The sequence below is a fragment of the Physeter macrocephalus genome, chromosome 20 (genome assembly GCF_002837175.3).
Source record: "Physeter macrocephalus isolate SW-GA chromosome 20, ASM283717v5, whole genome shotgun sequence".
NCBI lineage: Eukaryota > Metazoa > Chordata > Mammalia > Artiodactyla > Physeteridae > Physeter > Physeter macrocephalus.
The window spans coordinates 62,054,132-62,071,478 of NC_041233.1; the positions used below are offsets into that span (position 1 = coordinate 62,054,132).

The 17,347-nt window shown below is 41.0% G+C and overlaps 1 protein-coding gene across 4 annotated transcripts in view; it reads right to left on the reverse strand.

The window, feature by feature from the left end:
• The window catches only part of SORCS1 (sortilin related VPS10 domain containing receptor 1), a 587,212-nt gene that overhangs the window by 155,256 nt on the left and 414,609 nt on the right, over positions 1-17,347 (reverse strand). For all 4 annotated transcript variants that reach the window (XM_055081262.1, XM_024121364.1, XM_024121365.1 and 1 more), the window contains exon 6: positions 13,027-13,091. In XM_055081262.1, coding sequence (XP_054937237.1) covers positions 13,027-13,091 — 65 coding nt within the window. The remainder of the gene's footprint in view (positions 1-13,026; positions 13,092-17,347) is intronic.

A 17,347-nucleotide genomic window follows, 5' to 3' on the forward strand; every position in this document is an offset into this window, starting at 1 on the left:
AAAAAAAAAATATATATATATATATATATATATATATATGCAAATCAATATTTTATACTGTTTAGGGATACAGACACAAACAATAGAAGGTAATGGTATGAATAGGAATGACTGACACCCATTTCAGAAGACTGGTTAGTGGGGGTAATCGGAAGATGCAATTTGGGAAGAGGTACTGTGGGCTTCAACTGTTTTCAACAATGTAATTCAGAGGTTGACACAAACTCTGGTCCATCCAAACCCAGCCTGTCATCTGTTTCTGTGTGACCCATGAACTATGAATGGCTTTCACATTTTTAAATGGTTGAAAAAAATCCTAAGAAGGGTAACATTTCACAACCTGTGAAAATTATGTGAAATTCAAACTTCAGGGTCCATTAGTAAAGTTTTCTCAGAACACACACACACGAAAGATCTGGAGATGACAAATTTCTCTCGTGCACCTCTGTGTTCTCCCCCTCGGGATGGGAGGTAAGGACACAGACCTCCTCACAGATGCGTGAGCACACAGGAGGCAGGGGAAGTAGTAGCACATAATGGATACAAAGGACCTAATTTGAAAGCTGCCCAGCTGAGCCTGTTACTGCACTGTCACTGTCGGGTTTTTCATTGCTGTGTGGGGAGGCTCCTGTTATCTTATCTTATGCCTTTCTGGTTGGTTTTCAGGGTCGTCTTTAGGCTGCTAAATCAGAGAGGTCAAATTGAAATCAATAGTCTTTGAAATTAAGAGACTTTTGCAATATGAAAAATGGGGTCAGAAGGACACTGCTAGAAAGACAACGTGGTAGTGGTGCCAAAGCCTGGGAGCTCAAGGTAAAGTAGAGCTTGCGCCCAAACTGCTGGCTGGAGACTCCTGACTTTCACTCTCTCTCCCATGCTTCTGTGATTTTCTTTCCAGCATTACTTGCACAGCAAGGTTTCTTTTTACCTGATACTTTAACACCAGGAAGGACTAAGGGCACCCTCTCTGCTGCCCAGCCCACTGTTGTCAGTGTCAGGTAAAATTCACAGGTCCTGACCCCGTGGCATTTTCCACTGTGGCCAACTCCATTCCTCCAGGAGTTCCCCCTTCACTCCAGGCCTTGGCAGCCCAAGGACTACTTATTGGGCTGGCCACTTGCAAGCAGCCGGCATCCCAGGCTTTATCTGTTGCCTATAAAGCTCAAGGAAAAACCTGGCAACCGTTCTGCACTGGTCTGAATGTCCTCTCCAGGTATGAAAGGAGGACACTGTGCGCACGGTACCAAGAACAACTGGAGACGTCTGGTTAGAAATCGGTGGGGGAGTAGAGGACGCTCAAAACCCCATCAAGCAATAAGGTCAAAGGGAATTCAGAGGATGCTCTGAAGTCCCTTCAGGTGCCTCCTAAATGTATCTAGAACGTTGGATTACATTTCTAGGATCACTCTCTATTCTCACTTGCAGGTTACTCAACATGGGAGGATCCCTTTCTAAGCCAGAAGAAACACCTCTGGAGTATATCCTTAAGAACTGGAAACTTAAATTTTACTGTAAGAGTGCCTGGCCTTTATATAAATTGGGGGATGGAAAATGGCCTGAAAATGGGTATCTTGCAATTGGATCTTTATTGCCACAGGATGGGAAAATGGACTAAGGTTCCCTATGTTCAAGTTTTCATGGCCTTTTATCATAATCCTGCTCTATGTGGCTCCATGATCAAAAGCCTGAGGAAACAGAAAATCTCTCCTAACATTCTAAATGAGCCCCTTCTAACTTCTCCCAGCTCTCATGGGGGAACCAAGCTTCCCCCACTCTTGCAAGTTTCCTTACTCCTCCAGATTCTTCTGATCAAACTAAGACCCCACCTCCCCAGAGAAACAGTCCCTGCTTGGACAACATTTTATCAGCCAGTCTGACCCTGTTATTAGGGCCAGTTTTAGCACTATTTGGTCACATTTTAGCTATGAAACTATGACTACAGAAAGGAAAGATGATTTCTCTTTTTGACAATATGGCCACAATATTCTTTAGACTCTGGAGAAAATTGGTTAAAATAAAGCTTTTTTCGAAATTGTAAAACCGGTTCTTTTTGCATGTGCAATTAGAGAAATCTAGCTTGTTAAAATACTTTTTGGTTTATTTTCAAAATTCTGACCCTGAGAGAATAAAAATATGCCTAGGAGAAAGCTTGAGGTTAACTCTTATCGTGTCCTTGGGAAACAAACACAGCCCACTTTGCCTGAGACTTCGGCCTTGGGTTGATTAGTGAAACTTCAAGTCAAAAAAGAAAAATAAAAAGAGGCAAAGAGACAATTTAAGCCTCAAGCGGGAAACTACGAGATCTCTGGATATATGTATGTCTCAGTATGTGTCTTTGTCTTTGCATAATATTGCTGAGGTTAATTTGTAAATGAGCTCTATTTAACTGGCTTAAAAAAGAAAAGTAAGTGCTCACAAATCAAACAATTCTAAATACAAGACAGAAACTAAAGATGTTTGGGTTTATGTGACACACGCCTTGTACCACATTGAGAAAAAAAAATGTGCTTTGGAAAAATACATGTTTTTAGAGGTTATGGAATGTGATCTTGAGTTTGCTAATCAGAAAACGCCAGTATGACAAACAGTTCACACCTGGTTTCTTCTTGGTTTTCACTAGAGGTTAAGGTTTTTTAAGGGTTAAAAATTATAATATGTAATCAAAGCTACCGAAGTGACAAGAGAAGCATTTCAGTGTGTAAAGAAAGTAGGATATATGTTGTTGGCCAGAGAAGATATAAAGACTGGAGATATTTTTGTTGGGGAAAATGATGATAATAAATTTGTCCTACAGTTAGTTGTTTATAGATGAAAAAAAAATGGGTAAGTTATTGATAATATGGATCCAGAAAGTGATAAAAGTTTTGTGGAAAAGGAACTATGAAAAAAAATTTGGTACGCTAAGACTGATTAAGACTAAATTGAAATTAATTAGGTAAATAAATTTTGCTATTAACAGTAAGCTGGTACCAGACTGAAATTTGGTTCTGTCTCTATATTAAGAGAAATGCTTCTTTTGATAACAGACTGTGTGAATTTCTTTGCCTTTAAGTGATTTATATTTGCTTTTGAAATCTTTTGTTACTTTGGTTAAGTAAATAAGTATTATTTCACAATGATCTGTGAAGATTATGGCACATGTAGATAAAGTTCATTCTGCTTCTACGAGATTAACCCCCCATTGTCAGACTTTTGCCACCTTGATGCACTTGTAGCATGGCAACGGTGTACTCCTAAATCAGGGAATTTAAAATGGGTCAACAATAGCTGTAGATTAAACAGTCAGCCCTATGGGAAGACATATGTGCTCTTCCCAGACGAGGGCTCGAACCCATGTCCCCTGCATTGGCAGGCAGATTCTTAACCACTGCACCACCAGGGAAGCCCTTGGCTGTGTTTAATAAAAATGGGGGTAATTTTAAAAAATTATGTTTCACTAAATATTATCCTAGTTTCATTAGTTAAGTTCTGTGTTTACTAAGACTCACTTCCCAGATAGGTCCTTGCTGTTATGTTATACTGTTACAAGTTCTAATTGAGTTATTAAAGGGACACTCTAAGTTTGTTTCTGAAGCCTAACTTTGTAATCAATCTTTGGATAAAGATCAGATGCTCCATGATCTACAACCAGGAGATTAATACCAGGCTATAATCATTCAAGTTTAAAGAAACAATTAGACCATGCTAAGGATAAGGAGCCTGGTAACATTAGGAAATTGGGCTAAATGCCTTATGGACAATGCCAATGTATACAATTTCCCTTAAAGATAAGGACTGGTAAAAAATAGACTAAGCCAGACAAGCTGGGGATGCACTAGGCTGTACCTAATGAAAATTTCTTAAATTCTTACTTAGGACCTTACTAACACTGCTAGCTACATTATTTCTATTTTTGCCTGTTTTACAAAATTGTTGTTTCTTACATTACCAAATGTGTGACTGAGCCTCTGATAAAATGATGGTATATAGTCCCATATGAGATCAATGATTATAAAAGTGAAACTGTAAATACAGGAAGAAGCAACAAGAGGGAACATTTTCCTAGATCATAAGAGACTAGTAAAGCAGGCGGTCCAAAGACTTTTGGCTACTCACAAGGCCTAGTCCAGTAATGGTACACTGAGCATTCCTAGCGCTGTGGGAGAAAATAGTCATAAAATGCCCCCCAACCATGGTCAAATTTATGACCACGAAGGGGCCCTGCCGACGGGAAACTGGCACTTGCTGTCTGCCTCTACAAATATTAAATCTGGAGCTGCTGCAGCTGCTGACCTTCAATACCCCCTGAAAAGGAGCTCAGGGTGGAGATCAGGCATGAGGCATTGTGTGCTCTGGGAAAAAAACTGACAAAACAGGCCTTCAGATAGTTAGATATTTTCAGGTAAGGACTTTTATGAGCCCAAATTCTCACCTTCCTCATACCTAGAAAAACACTACAATCATCAACAGTGACAACTGCTTTGGTTTACGTGTTAATACCACATCAAAGGCTAAAACCTACTTGGATAAAACTAGACAACTGGCTACTTGACTACAGGTCTCCTCAAAGTGCCAGGTCTAGACTGGGATTCAGGCTTATATTCCTGAAAAAAAAAAAAAAAAAGATCTACTTTGTCTATTAATGTTCAGGTTGTCACTCCTTCAACTACTTCTGAATCTGTTATACCTACATCAATAACACTAGGCTAATAAAAAGAGACATCAAAAAATATATATGACCACCCCAAATGGCTCCATTCCTTTGGACAGGGTAACCCAAGCTCTGACTCTATCTGGACCAGGATCAAAAATTGTTACCAAATATAACTTGGTTCTTACTCCTGCTTTGGACACTCCTTACAAAAATTCTTTTACTGATATTTACAATGTTCGCAAACTTGTTAAGTTTGTCTCTTTCAGATTGCAACAGCTTCACATCAGGATAATGGTGATGCAGAGATTTCAGCCACTCCTCAGAACAGATCCTGCCAGAATAACAGCATAAGTCACCCTGGGGCCCCTTAATGAGACAGGGCGAGAGCTCCATGACCCCAACCAGATATGGTCTGTGAGTCCCTTCCCAGCCTGAAGAAGCGACAGAAGACAGACCATCGTCCCTCATGCTCCCAGTAAAGATTTCTTGGGGTTCATGTCTCTCAGGGGGAATTTGAGGTAGGAGATAGATGGGCCCCTGTGCTGGACAGCTGGTGTTTGTCAAGTGGAGTAAAACTGAAGCTTTGTTCTCACCCAGACACTCCAAGGACAAAGCTAGTGGCAGAAGCTGAGCTCTGCTGAAGTAAAGAGATAAGATGACCACTCCTAAGGTCAAGGAAAACTTCCCTATCTGCCCATGTGCAGGAAGGCTCCTTGGGGGTCAAAAAGGGAGGGGGCATCACCCCATAATGTGTGTGGACATGCACCCACAGGCCTCTGTGGTGGGATCCATCTTAGCAAATAGTTGCACATGCATGTTGGGGAGCGTCCTAGGACCAGTCAGGTGTGAAAACAGAAACAAGATAATTGGCCAAAGGTAAACAAAGACCCAGAAGGACTGTCCTAATAAGTGACTTAAATCACCTCTTTACTGTGCTCCTCATTCAGGATGCCCACACCCTTCTCTGGCTGTGCATCTCTGCCTAGCTTCTGTCTTAACAAACTGTTTCTCTGTGTGCTCTCGCACTTGTTGTGCTATGTCTCTAATAATAAACTTTGTACATGTTTTTACAGTTTTTGCCTCTGTGAGAAATGCATTTTTCACTGGGGGCAAGAGCCAGGGGGTGTGGTGGTTAGGATTCCTGGTTTTCATCCAAGCTACCCAGGTTCAATTCCTGGGCAGGGAATTAAGATCTTGCTTCAAATCACCACTCACTGCTGCCTCTCCAAGATCAGTAGGTGCCACTGGACTCTCTAAGTCTGGAAGCTTGATTTAGGGATAGGAGAGGAGAGGTGAGAAGGCATTTGGTAAATGTGTTGGGAAGTGAAGAAACCAAGCAGGACCCTGTGGGGCTCCTGGACACAAAAGCCTTTCTGTGGCCCCATTTCTTGATTACAGGAAATAGGCTTCATTCAGCCTCCAAGGCCTTCCCAAGGCCTTCCCTGCGTTCCAACAGGCAGGTTCAAATGGTTGCTAATTAGGGAAGGGAGGGGATGCAGAGACAAGGAAGGACCAGTCAAGAAACAATAGTGCAGCCTTGGGGCAGGGTCCTGGTTTCCCCCTCAGGGGATATACATAACAGTATCTTTGAGCTGTTCTGCAGATACTGAAATCCCCACCAGGTGGGAGAAGTTAATGGTATGCTGCCCACAAGCATGTAGACCCCAGACCTGCTGGAACCAGAAGGTTGATGATGCTAATTCCCACTTACCTTCCCACCAACCAATCAGAAGAATGTCCATGAGCTGATCACACCCTCTTTGAACCATTGCTATACAACTCCTCACTACCCCCTCCAGGTCGGGACACACAGTTCTGAGGGCATTAGCCTGCTGTGGCCCCTTTTGCCTGGCAAAGCAATAAAACTATTCTTTTCTACCTCACCCAAAACTCTGTCTCCAAGATTTAATTCGGTGTTGGGGTACAGAGGCCAGATTCGGCTTCAGTGGTGGGGAGCTATCAGAATCTGAAACTGACCAGAAGTGGAAACTTCTAACCTCTTCCCGGGCTCCACCCTAGAAATGGTTACTATGTTAACTGATTGAAAAAGAAGGTAAAAGAAGGCTATGAAACATGGGGTCTAATAATGCCAATTGGTGTACTAGAGCTGGAGTGGCAAGTTTGATATTTTTTAGATTTGCATAAAAATGCAAATAAGGCATAACATTCTTCTCTAGAACGTTAAAGAGATTTGATAGCTTTTGAAGGGTCATTGAAGAGGAAATACAAATAACCAAGAAAAATAAATACAAATTCTTAACCTCACTCCTAAGTAAATAAATACAAATTAAAACAATAAGGATATGCCACATTTTTGCTCATCAGACAGGCTATGTTTAAAAAAATTTTCATAACAACCTGGACTATTGAGGGTACGTAAACATAGGCATTCTCATATTTAGAGAGTATGCAATGATGCATCTATTTCAGAGGGAAATGTGACAATGCCTATAAAAATTAAAAATGTACACACTCTTGGATTTCCCAGGGAAATCCCAGGGATTTCCTGTCAGAAATTTTTCTTTGAGCGGTGCTTGCTCCCTAAACACGTCTGAATGCTTACTAACCAAATAAGTAATATGTGCCTACATGTATGTATCAACACTCTTTGAAATAGCCAAACATCTATATATCTATTAATGAGATGGTGATTAACAAAATTATAGTTGGCTGTATAATGGGGTTCCTATGTAGTGATTAGCCATGAAGTGGCTAAATTTATATATACTGATAAAGACAGATTTTTAACTTGCTATTGCATTCACCCATACTGAATCTGGCATAACAGTTTTACAACATGAACATTTGTGAGTGTGTATGTATGTGTACACACATACGTATTTATCTGTAGAAGCCTAAACAATTTCTGGAATAATATAGAAGACATTTTTTTAAAAATACCAACTTTGGGGACTTCCCTGGTGGTCCAGGGGGTAAGACGCCATGCTCCCAATGCAGGGGGCCTGGGTTCGATCCCTGGTCAGGGAACTAGATCCCGCATGCGTGCCACAACTAAGAGTCCGCATGCTGCAAGTAAAGATCCCGCATGCCGCAACTAAGACCTGGCGCAGCCAAAATAAATAAATAAATAAATATTTTTTAAAAAATAAATAAAATTACCAACTTTGGGGAATGAGAATGAAGGTCAGGAAGTGGATCTACTTTTCCCTTGATACACTGGAATACTACTTATCTTTTTATTGTCATCGTTGCTACTTCTGTTGGTATAAAAGTAATTAATGCTTATAGTGTAAACTCAAACCATTTCATTGCTAATATACTGGGGACTGATGAGAACTGAGGTCTCTATCACCTTCCCGCAGTAACTCAGCAGTGTTTGCCTTATCCAGATGTTGATATGCATGCCGTTCAATAAGGAAATTCGATTGGAGGGGTGGAAAGTGAAAAGCCGAAATGAGATGTCCAGTTCTTACCCACAACAAGAATTAGTGAGATGGTGGCTATACAACGTTGTGATTTTCCTTTGATTTTTATCTCAGCTTATAAAATGCTGGTTTGAGTTTCGTTTCACAAAGAGTTTGGGGGCAGTCTTTTTCATAGCTGGTTAAAGGGCCAAGGTTGTTTTTCCCCAATGAAAGAGACTAGTCCTGTGGCAAGTTGTTACAAGGTTAGTTACTCAAGCAAATAGACATGGAGTCCAGTAATTGTCCCCTGTCCGTGCTGGCACGGATCACTACAAGTAGAGAAAAAAATTCAGTCACTGTCCAGGTCTCTCATTTCAGAAGTAAAAGGGAGAAGCAATAAAAGCTCAAACTTGGTACTGCAGGTTCTCTTACAAGATGATGTATATAGATGAGCATAAATATAAAACTATAGACCCAAGTGTAATTACCATGCAAAGAATTCTGATAAAATTTATATTCTTTTCCTCTAAATCACATACACATACTGGCATACAATTTCAGGGATTCATGAGTTTATCATGCTCATCCATTAGCCCCTAAGGGACTCTACACACCCTATGGTTAAAGGCCCTTCTGTAAGAAGACGTGCCCAATGGTGACACACACAGATATTTATTAAGTCAACAGACATGAATGTGCCAGGCTCTGAGCTATGTTTTGTACATAGAACCAAGATTAAATAAGATACAGCTTTTCACAAAGATTTCAATCCAAGAGTTGGGTCAACATTTTCTCTCTAACTACATAGATTACATACACACACACACACACACAGACAGACACACACACACACAGACACACACACACACACCTGTACCTGTATTAGGTAAATCAATAGAATGTAGGTTTCCTTTTTACTATTATAATGTACTGGGTAGCAGTTTTAATGTATTAGGTGCATACAATGCGTGTGCACATTCACACATACACACACACACGGGGTATTTAAACAGTAAAATCTTTGTTTCCTGGATGAGGACCTGTCAATTTGTCCTCGGTTGAACACGGGCCAATAACAAATGCCACGTCCAATAAACAGGTTAAAAATATTCCAATAATACTTCTTGTGACTGATTGTAATTGAGGTTGCTCTCTTCAGCTTGCTTCCCAAGGCAGAGAGGTAGTACAAGAAAGAATAACATCCTTGTCATGGTTGCTAACTAGAAAACATCCAGATTTCAGAGCACAGTTGGCAAGAAATGATTGTGTAGGTCATAGACCTTCATAGAGCAAAAGCTTTCCAGAGCTCACCTCCCCTCAAATATGGGGACTTCAGTTGAAACAGAAATTAATTATAAAATGTAATCTAAGGAGATTTGAAATGACACTAAAACTAAACTTCGAATAACAAGCCCACAGAAGCATTTGCCATCCACACCATGGCGATAAGCAAAATAAGCAAGGAGGGATTTTTTTCTGTGTCACGTGTCTCAGTGCATTATCTACAAAATTCCTAAACCCATTAAAATCAGAAAAAAATTACTTGTTACAAAGTAAAAAAAAAAATCATATTATTTTGGCATACACCCTACCAGATGTATGACCTAGAATATAAACAATGGGTTTCATATACTAAACAGTAATGAAAGGATGGAGAAAAAAGAGGGATCCCAATTCTGGAATGGGGAGAGAGGTAACATAGAGATACTGGAATTCTTGGAGCAAATGACCAGCCTGGAGTCTGATTTTGATAAATACACTCTCAGTTATATTTGCTAATGGCTTGCTACTCTGATCTCTCCGTGTTCTTTCTTTCCTTCCTCCTCCTCTGTTTCTTTGACCTGAAGCCATGTTTACTGACTCTCTTGGAGAGAGACAGACAGACAGACAGACACACAGAGGGAATATGATACTGAGAAAATCGCATTGTTTTTTATATTTAGTCAGGTCAGGAGTTATGCTTAGATCCTTCATTTCAATTGGTAGTGTTTTTTTTTTTATGTTTTGTTTTGACAGGGATAACTTTTCAAATTAAATCCCTTTATTGAATTTTCACTCTTGGATAGTTTCTGAAGATGCTGTCTTTGCAGAAAAGTAAAATAGAATAAATAAAATTAGAACTGATATATTTCATGCCTTGTGAAAGCTGAGCCTGAGATGACAGTTTGGCATTATCAACCTCCGTGCCTGCAGGGTGCACAGGAATAATGTTGGGTGAGAGAAAACGTGCCGATCAGGGAAAGCGACAGCCTTGTTGTTTTCAGAATATGGTGTAATGTGCATTAAATGCCACAAGCCAGAAAGCAGCATTATCCCCCAAAGCTTGAAAATAAAAGCAACCTGGGATGCTACCAATTCCATCCAGAGCTTTCTAAACAAGGGGTGTAGTCATGGGAGACAGACCCTAAAGCTCTTTCATTAGGCTTTCGCTGTGGGACTTTGTTACTATAAGTGTGTTCCACAGACCAGAGGCATCAGCTTCACCTGCAGACTCTTGGGCCCTTCCTGAATCAGAATCCACATTTTAACAAGATCCCTGGGTGGGTCGTATGCATGTTCAAGTTTGAGATGCAATGCTCTAAATTTATCAGACAACCTGGTAAGTGAGGTTAGGTGGCCAGCTGGTAACCCTGACAATTGGTCAACTATGTGTTCATTCATTCAGTAAATATTTATTAAGCTCCATCTACATGCAGACACTGTAGAATGTGCTGGAGATGCAATACTGAGCAAAGGTATACTTGGCTCCTGCACACACAGAACTTAATAGGCTGGTGGAGAGGAAAACTTATGATCAAATGGAATGTGTAATTTCAAACTAAGACGAATACAATAAAGAAAAATAATAGAGTTGGATGAAAGCAAACAAAATAAACTGGTTTAGATTAGGACTTCAAGAAAGACTTCCTTAAGAAATGGATGCTCTCCCTGGATTTGATATAGTTCTATGGTTATTTTGGATGTTATCATTGGGGGAAGCTGGGGGAAGCGTTCAGGGGAACTCCATACTATTATTTTGCAACTTCTTTGTGAGCCTAAAATTATTTCAAAAAGTTAAAAATATTAGAATGATGCTTAACCTTAATCTGAATGATCTTCAGTAATACGTTACACTGAATTGGTCAGGGAAGGGGGAAGAAAGAAAGGTATTCCAAGTAGAGGAAACAGCAGGTATTAGAGTCTTGTTATGGAGACATAGAACTTTGTAGTTTCTAAGAATTGAAAGCAAACCCAAAGGCTTGCAGGTGATGACCGAAGAGGGCATAGAGTGAGAAGAGGCTGAGGAAATGGGCAGGCGGCAGATTATGTTGCAGCTACAGGTAAAGGTGAGAACTGTGTTCTTTATTACTAGAGCAATGGGAACTAAAACAAAGCTCTAAACATGGCATGGCAACTTTTGACTTAAGACAGCTCTGGCTACTGTGTACTGAGAACTGAACCATGGAATCCAAGATAATATTATCAGCTCTGGTCACCACCAGAGACAGCCCACTTTATAAAGAGGTGGGAAAGCAGCTCTAAACTGTTGAGATTATTCTGTGTCAGGTACAATCTGGGCACATTACATATCAGAGCCCTGCCTGAGTTTATAAAGGAGAAAGGAGATGGTCAGCTTGGACCCTGATCTATCCCCACACTGATGCTGCCAAAGAATATATTCATTCCCCAGAGGGGGAAAGAAACCTCTGGAGATAAAAATATCTCCCTGTGAGCACATAGTAATGGAGTAGGTGTGTTTTCTGGAGAGTTTGGATGGCAGGGGTGACCAGCTTCTTTGAGCTGTGAGCTGGTAAACCATGGGTATCATCTGCCTTTGCATCAGAAAAGTGGAGGGTAAGTAGACAGGCTCAGTGTCAGTGATGATGAAGTGTGTGAATTGTGAGGGATATTTTTAAAACAGGGAAGGTCTCAAAAATTAGATTATCACCCTCTGGCTCAGTGCTGAACAACTTCAACCAGCCTCTTGGCACTGTGGTAATTGGAGAGTCCGTTCTCTTCCTTTTCTCTGCACTTGAGACCTCTTTCTTTTCAGCTGGGTTTTCTCCCCTCATCTATTTTCCTTCTATGCATTTCTCCCTTTTCTCTTTTTCCTTTTTCCCTTTCACCTGTAGTCCCCTAGTAGTACCCCCTGAAATGCTTAGCCCTCCTGGAGATCCTTAGGACCAAAGAAAGGGAAGGAAATCCATGTTGTTGTTGTTTAAATATATTACTTAAACTTTCTATACCTTGGTTTCTTCATCTGTAAAATGGGAACCACCACCTATGAATTGTAGTGAAGATTAATTGTGATAAAGTAGAGAAAGCCCTTAGCATAATTCTTGGTACAGGGCAAGCGCTTAGTAAATATTAGCTACTATAGGAATCATTATTATTAACTTCTTTAATTTACAGTGAAGAAATGGAGGCATAAAGAGTTTAAGTAACTTTTTCAAGGTCACACAGTGAGTGAACTTGTGAGTCATGCAGACATGGGTTTGGATTGTGGCTCTTCAGCTTTGCTCTCCATCGTGTGCTAAAGCCAAAATGTCCATAGGAAACACAGTCCTTCACTGTAGCCAACCTAACTAGGGATGTTCAGAACCACCAACTGACTTTTGCCTCCTGCTGCTTACGATGGGGGACAGACAGGATGATGCTCTTCTACAAGCCCTTTCCAAGTGTTTTGTCAATCTCCCACTAGAGAGTGAGGCATTGCCTGGATGATATCTGATAAAATAAGGAAACTGGCAAAACAGATCAAAACAAAAGAGCAGCAATAATGCAATAATAACAAGTGTTTACTTAAAAAATAAGAAATTTTGGAATTTTCTCATCACCTGCAAAGAAAAACCCCTTGATTGGATGAGAGTTGTAGAGAATTATTAAGACAACTCTAGGTAACGAAGGACCAAAAAAAAAAAGTCCTCAGGTCCAAACGACTTAGATGATTGATAATTGCCACTGTGATTTCCTTTAACACAGATGTGATTCATGGCAGATCGATAAAATTAATTACTATTAACGTCGTGGAAAAGTTGCTTTACTTACGACCATCCACAGTTCTGGCCTCGAGATGCACAAGATCTGGTTCCTTGTTCAACCCCATCACAGACCTAAATGATGGAGAAACATCAACATTAATGAGTTCCATGTGCCTCAGAGAAACTCAGCTGAGCCCACAAACTACTAATGTTCATGGGATTCTAAAGCCACAATCCTTAGGATACATCTACTGTAATTATTGATATAGCCTGACAGTACAATTTTCACTTCAAATAAAACCTATAAAAAATCCTTTATTTGATGAAGGCCAGGCTTGACTCTGGCAAGGATACTGTGTGTTATTAACTCCAAATTGCAAATGAGTCCCATGCATGTCATATGTAACAGTCTCACTGACAGTATATTAAACTTTCAAGAGCTGTCAGGCAGATGCCAGGCAAGCAGCTTTACCTGGGTGACTTGAACAGTGATTTACACAGCAAACTGATCTAATTAATGTTTTCATTTGAAATTTGCAGAACTACCTACTACTATCCTATGAACAGACCACATGACCCAACCAATGTAGTGGCCAGAACAGCCTAGAGTGACCATTCTCTGTATTGTTGAACCTGTGTGAGGGGGAAATACAGATGTACTCATATTATGATATGTGCCAGAAATCACAAGTGTAAGTAAAACACAAGTCTATTTAAAATGCCTTGGAGAGGACCCTCAAGATAGCAGAGGAGTAAGAAGTGGAGATCACCTTCCTCCCGACAAATACATCAGAAATACATCTACATGTGGAACAACTCCTACAGAACACCTACTGAATGCTGGCAGAAGACCTCAGACTTGCCCAAAGGCAAGAAACTCCCCACGTACCTGTGTAGGGTAAAAGAAAAAAAGAAAAAACAAGACAAAAGAATAGGGACGGGACCTGCACCTCAGGGAGGAAGCTGTGAAGGAGGAATAGTTTCCACACACTAGGAAGCCCCTTCACTGGTGGAGGCGGGCGAGGGGGAAGCTTCGGAGCCATGGAGGAGAGCGCAGTAACAGGGTGCGGAGGGCAAAGTGGAGAGATTCCTGCACAGAGGATCGGTGCCGACCAGCACTCACCAGCCTGAGAGGCTTGTCTGCTCACCCGCCGGGGCGGGCGGGGCCTGGGAGCTGAGGCTCGGGTTTCGGAGGTCGGATCCCAGGGAGAGGACTGGGGATGGCTGCGTGAACACAGCCTGAAGGGGGCTAGTGCACCACAGCCAGCCAGGAGGTGGTCCGGGAAAAACTCTGGACCTGCCTAAGACGCAAGAGACCACTGTTTCGGGGTGCGTGAGGAGAGGGGAATCCTTCCCTGGCTGCCCACAGAAGGCAGAGCACCACCTAAACAAGCTCCAGAGACAGACGGGAGTGAGCCACAACTATCAGCATGGACACCAGAGACGGGCATGAAATGCTAACGCTGCTGCTGCAGCCACCAAGAATCCTGTGTGCAAGCACAGGACACTATCCACCCCTCTCCTCCCTGGAGCCTGTGCAGCCCGCCACTGCCAGGGTCCCGGGATCCAGGAACAACTTTCCCAGGAGAACACATGGCACGCCTCAGGCTGTTGCAACGTCACTCTGGCCTCTGCCTCAACAGACTTGCCCCACATTCCGTACCCCTGTCTCCCCCGAGCTTGAGTGACCCAGAGCCCCCTAATCAGCCGCTGCTTTAACCCTCTCCTGTCTGGATGAAGAACAGACGCCAGAGGGCGACCTACATGGAGAGCAGCGCCAAGTCCAAAGCTGAAACCCAGGAGCTGTGCAAAGAAAGAAGAGAAAGGGAACTTTCTCCCAGCAGCCTCAGAAGCAGCGGATTAAATCTCCACAATCAATTTGATGTACACTGCATCTGTGGAATACCTGAATAGACAGCAAATCATCCCAAAATTGAGATGGTGGACTTGGGGAGCAACTGGAGATGCAGGGTTTGCTGTATGTGACTAACCAGTTTCTGATTTTTATGTTTATCTTAGTTTAGTTTTTAGGACTTGTTATAATTGGTGGATTAGTTTATTGGTTTGGTTGCTCTCTTCTTTTGTTTTTAGTACTTTTTAATTTTAATAATTTTTAAAAATTTTTTATTTTAATAACTTTATTTATTTATTTATTTATTTATTTATTTATTTATCTCCCTTTTCTTCTGAGCCATGTGGCTTACAGGGTGTTGGTGCTCTGGTCAGCTGTCATGCCTGAGCCTCTGATGTGGGAGAGCCGAGTTCAGGAAACTGGACCACGAGAGACCTCCCGGCACCACATAATATCAATCGGCAAGAGCTATCCAGAGATCTCCATCTCAATGTTAATACCCAGCTCCACTCAACGATCAGCAAGTTCCAGTGTTGGACACTGCATGCCAAACAACTAGCAAGATAGGAACACAACCCCAACCATTACCAGAGAGGGTACCTTAAATCATACTAAGCTCACAGACACCCCAAAACACACCACTGGATGCGGTCCTGCCCACCAGAAAGACAAGACCCAGTCTCATCCACCAGAACACAGGCATCAGACCCTTCCATCAGGAAGCCTACACAACCCACTGAACCAACCTTACCCACTGGGGGCAGACACCAAAAACAACGGGAACTACGAACCTGCAGCCTGCGAAAAGTAGACCCCAAACACAGTAAGTTAAGCAAAATGAGAAGACAGAGAAATATGCAGCAGATGAAGGAGCAATGAAAAAAACCACCAGACCAAACAAATGAAGAGGAAGTAGGCAGCCTACCTGAAAAGGAATTCAGAGTAATGATAGTAAAGATGATCCAAAATCTTGGAAATAGAATGGAGAAAATACAAGGAATGTTTAACAAGGACCTAGAAGAACTACAGAGCAAGCAAACAATGATGAACAACACAATAAATGAAATTAAAAGTTGTCTAGAAGGAAACAAGAACAAAATAACTGAGGCAGAAGAACGGATAAGTGACCTGGAAGATAAAATAGTAGAAATAACTATTGCAGAGTGGAATAAAGAAAAAGAATGAAAACAATTGAGGACAGTGTCAGAGACCTCTGGGACAACATTAAACACACCAACATTCGAATTATAGGGGTCCCAGAAGAAGAAGAGAAAAAGAAAGGGACTGAGAAAATAGTTGAAGAGATTATAGTTGAAAACTTCTCTAATATGGGAAAGGAAATATTCAGTCAAGTCCAGGAAGTGCACAGATTCCCATACAGGATAAATCCAAGGAGAAATATGACAAGACACATATTAATCAAACTATCAACAATTAAATACAAAGAAAAAATATTAAAAGCAACAAATGACATACAAGGGAAGTCGCATAAGGTTAACAGATGATTTCTCAGCAGAAACTCTACAAGCCACAAGGGAGTGGCATGATATATTTAAAGTGATGAAAAGGAAGAACCTACAACCAAGATTACTCTACCAGGCAAGGATCTCATTCAGATATGATGGAGAAATCAAAAGCTTTATAGACAAGCAAAAGCTAAGAGAATTCAGCACCACCAAACCAGCTCTACAACAAATGCTAAAGGAACTTCTCTAAGTGGGAAACACAAGAAAAGAAAAGAACCTACAAAAACAAACCCAAAACTTTTTAAAATGGTAATAGGAACATACATATCAATAATTACCTTAAGTGTGAATGGATTAAATCCTCCAACCAAAAGACAGAGGCTTGCTGAATGGATACAAAAACAAGACCCATATATATGCTGTCTACAAGAGATGCACTTCAGACCTAGGGATGTATACAGACTGAAAATGAGGGGATGGAAAAAGGTAGTCCGTGCCAACGAAATCAAAAGAAAGCTGGAGTAGCAATACTCATATCAGACAAAATAGACTTTAAAATAAAGACTATTACAAGAGACAAAGAAGGACACTACATAATGATAAAGGGATCAACCAAGAAGAAGATATAACAATTGTAAATATTTATGCCCCCAACATAGGAGCACCTCAATACATAAGGCAAATGCTAGCAGCCATAAAAGGGGAAATTGAGGAACACAATAAGAGTAAGGGACTTTAACACCCCACTTCCACCAATGGACAGATCAACCAAAATGATAATAAATAAGGAAACACAAGCTTTAAATGACACATTAAACAACATGGACTTAATTGATATTCATAGGACATTCCATCCAAAAACAACAGAATACATTATCCTCTCAAGCGTTCATGGAACATTCTCCAGGATAGACCATATCATGGGTCACAAATCAAGGCTTCGTAAATTTAAGAAAATTGAAATCGTATCAAGTATCTATTCCAACCAAAACGCTGTGAGACTAGATATCAATTACAGGAAATAAAACTGTAAAAAATACAAATACATGGAGGCTAAACAATACATTACT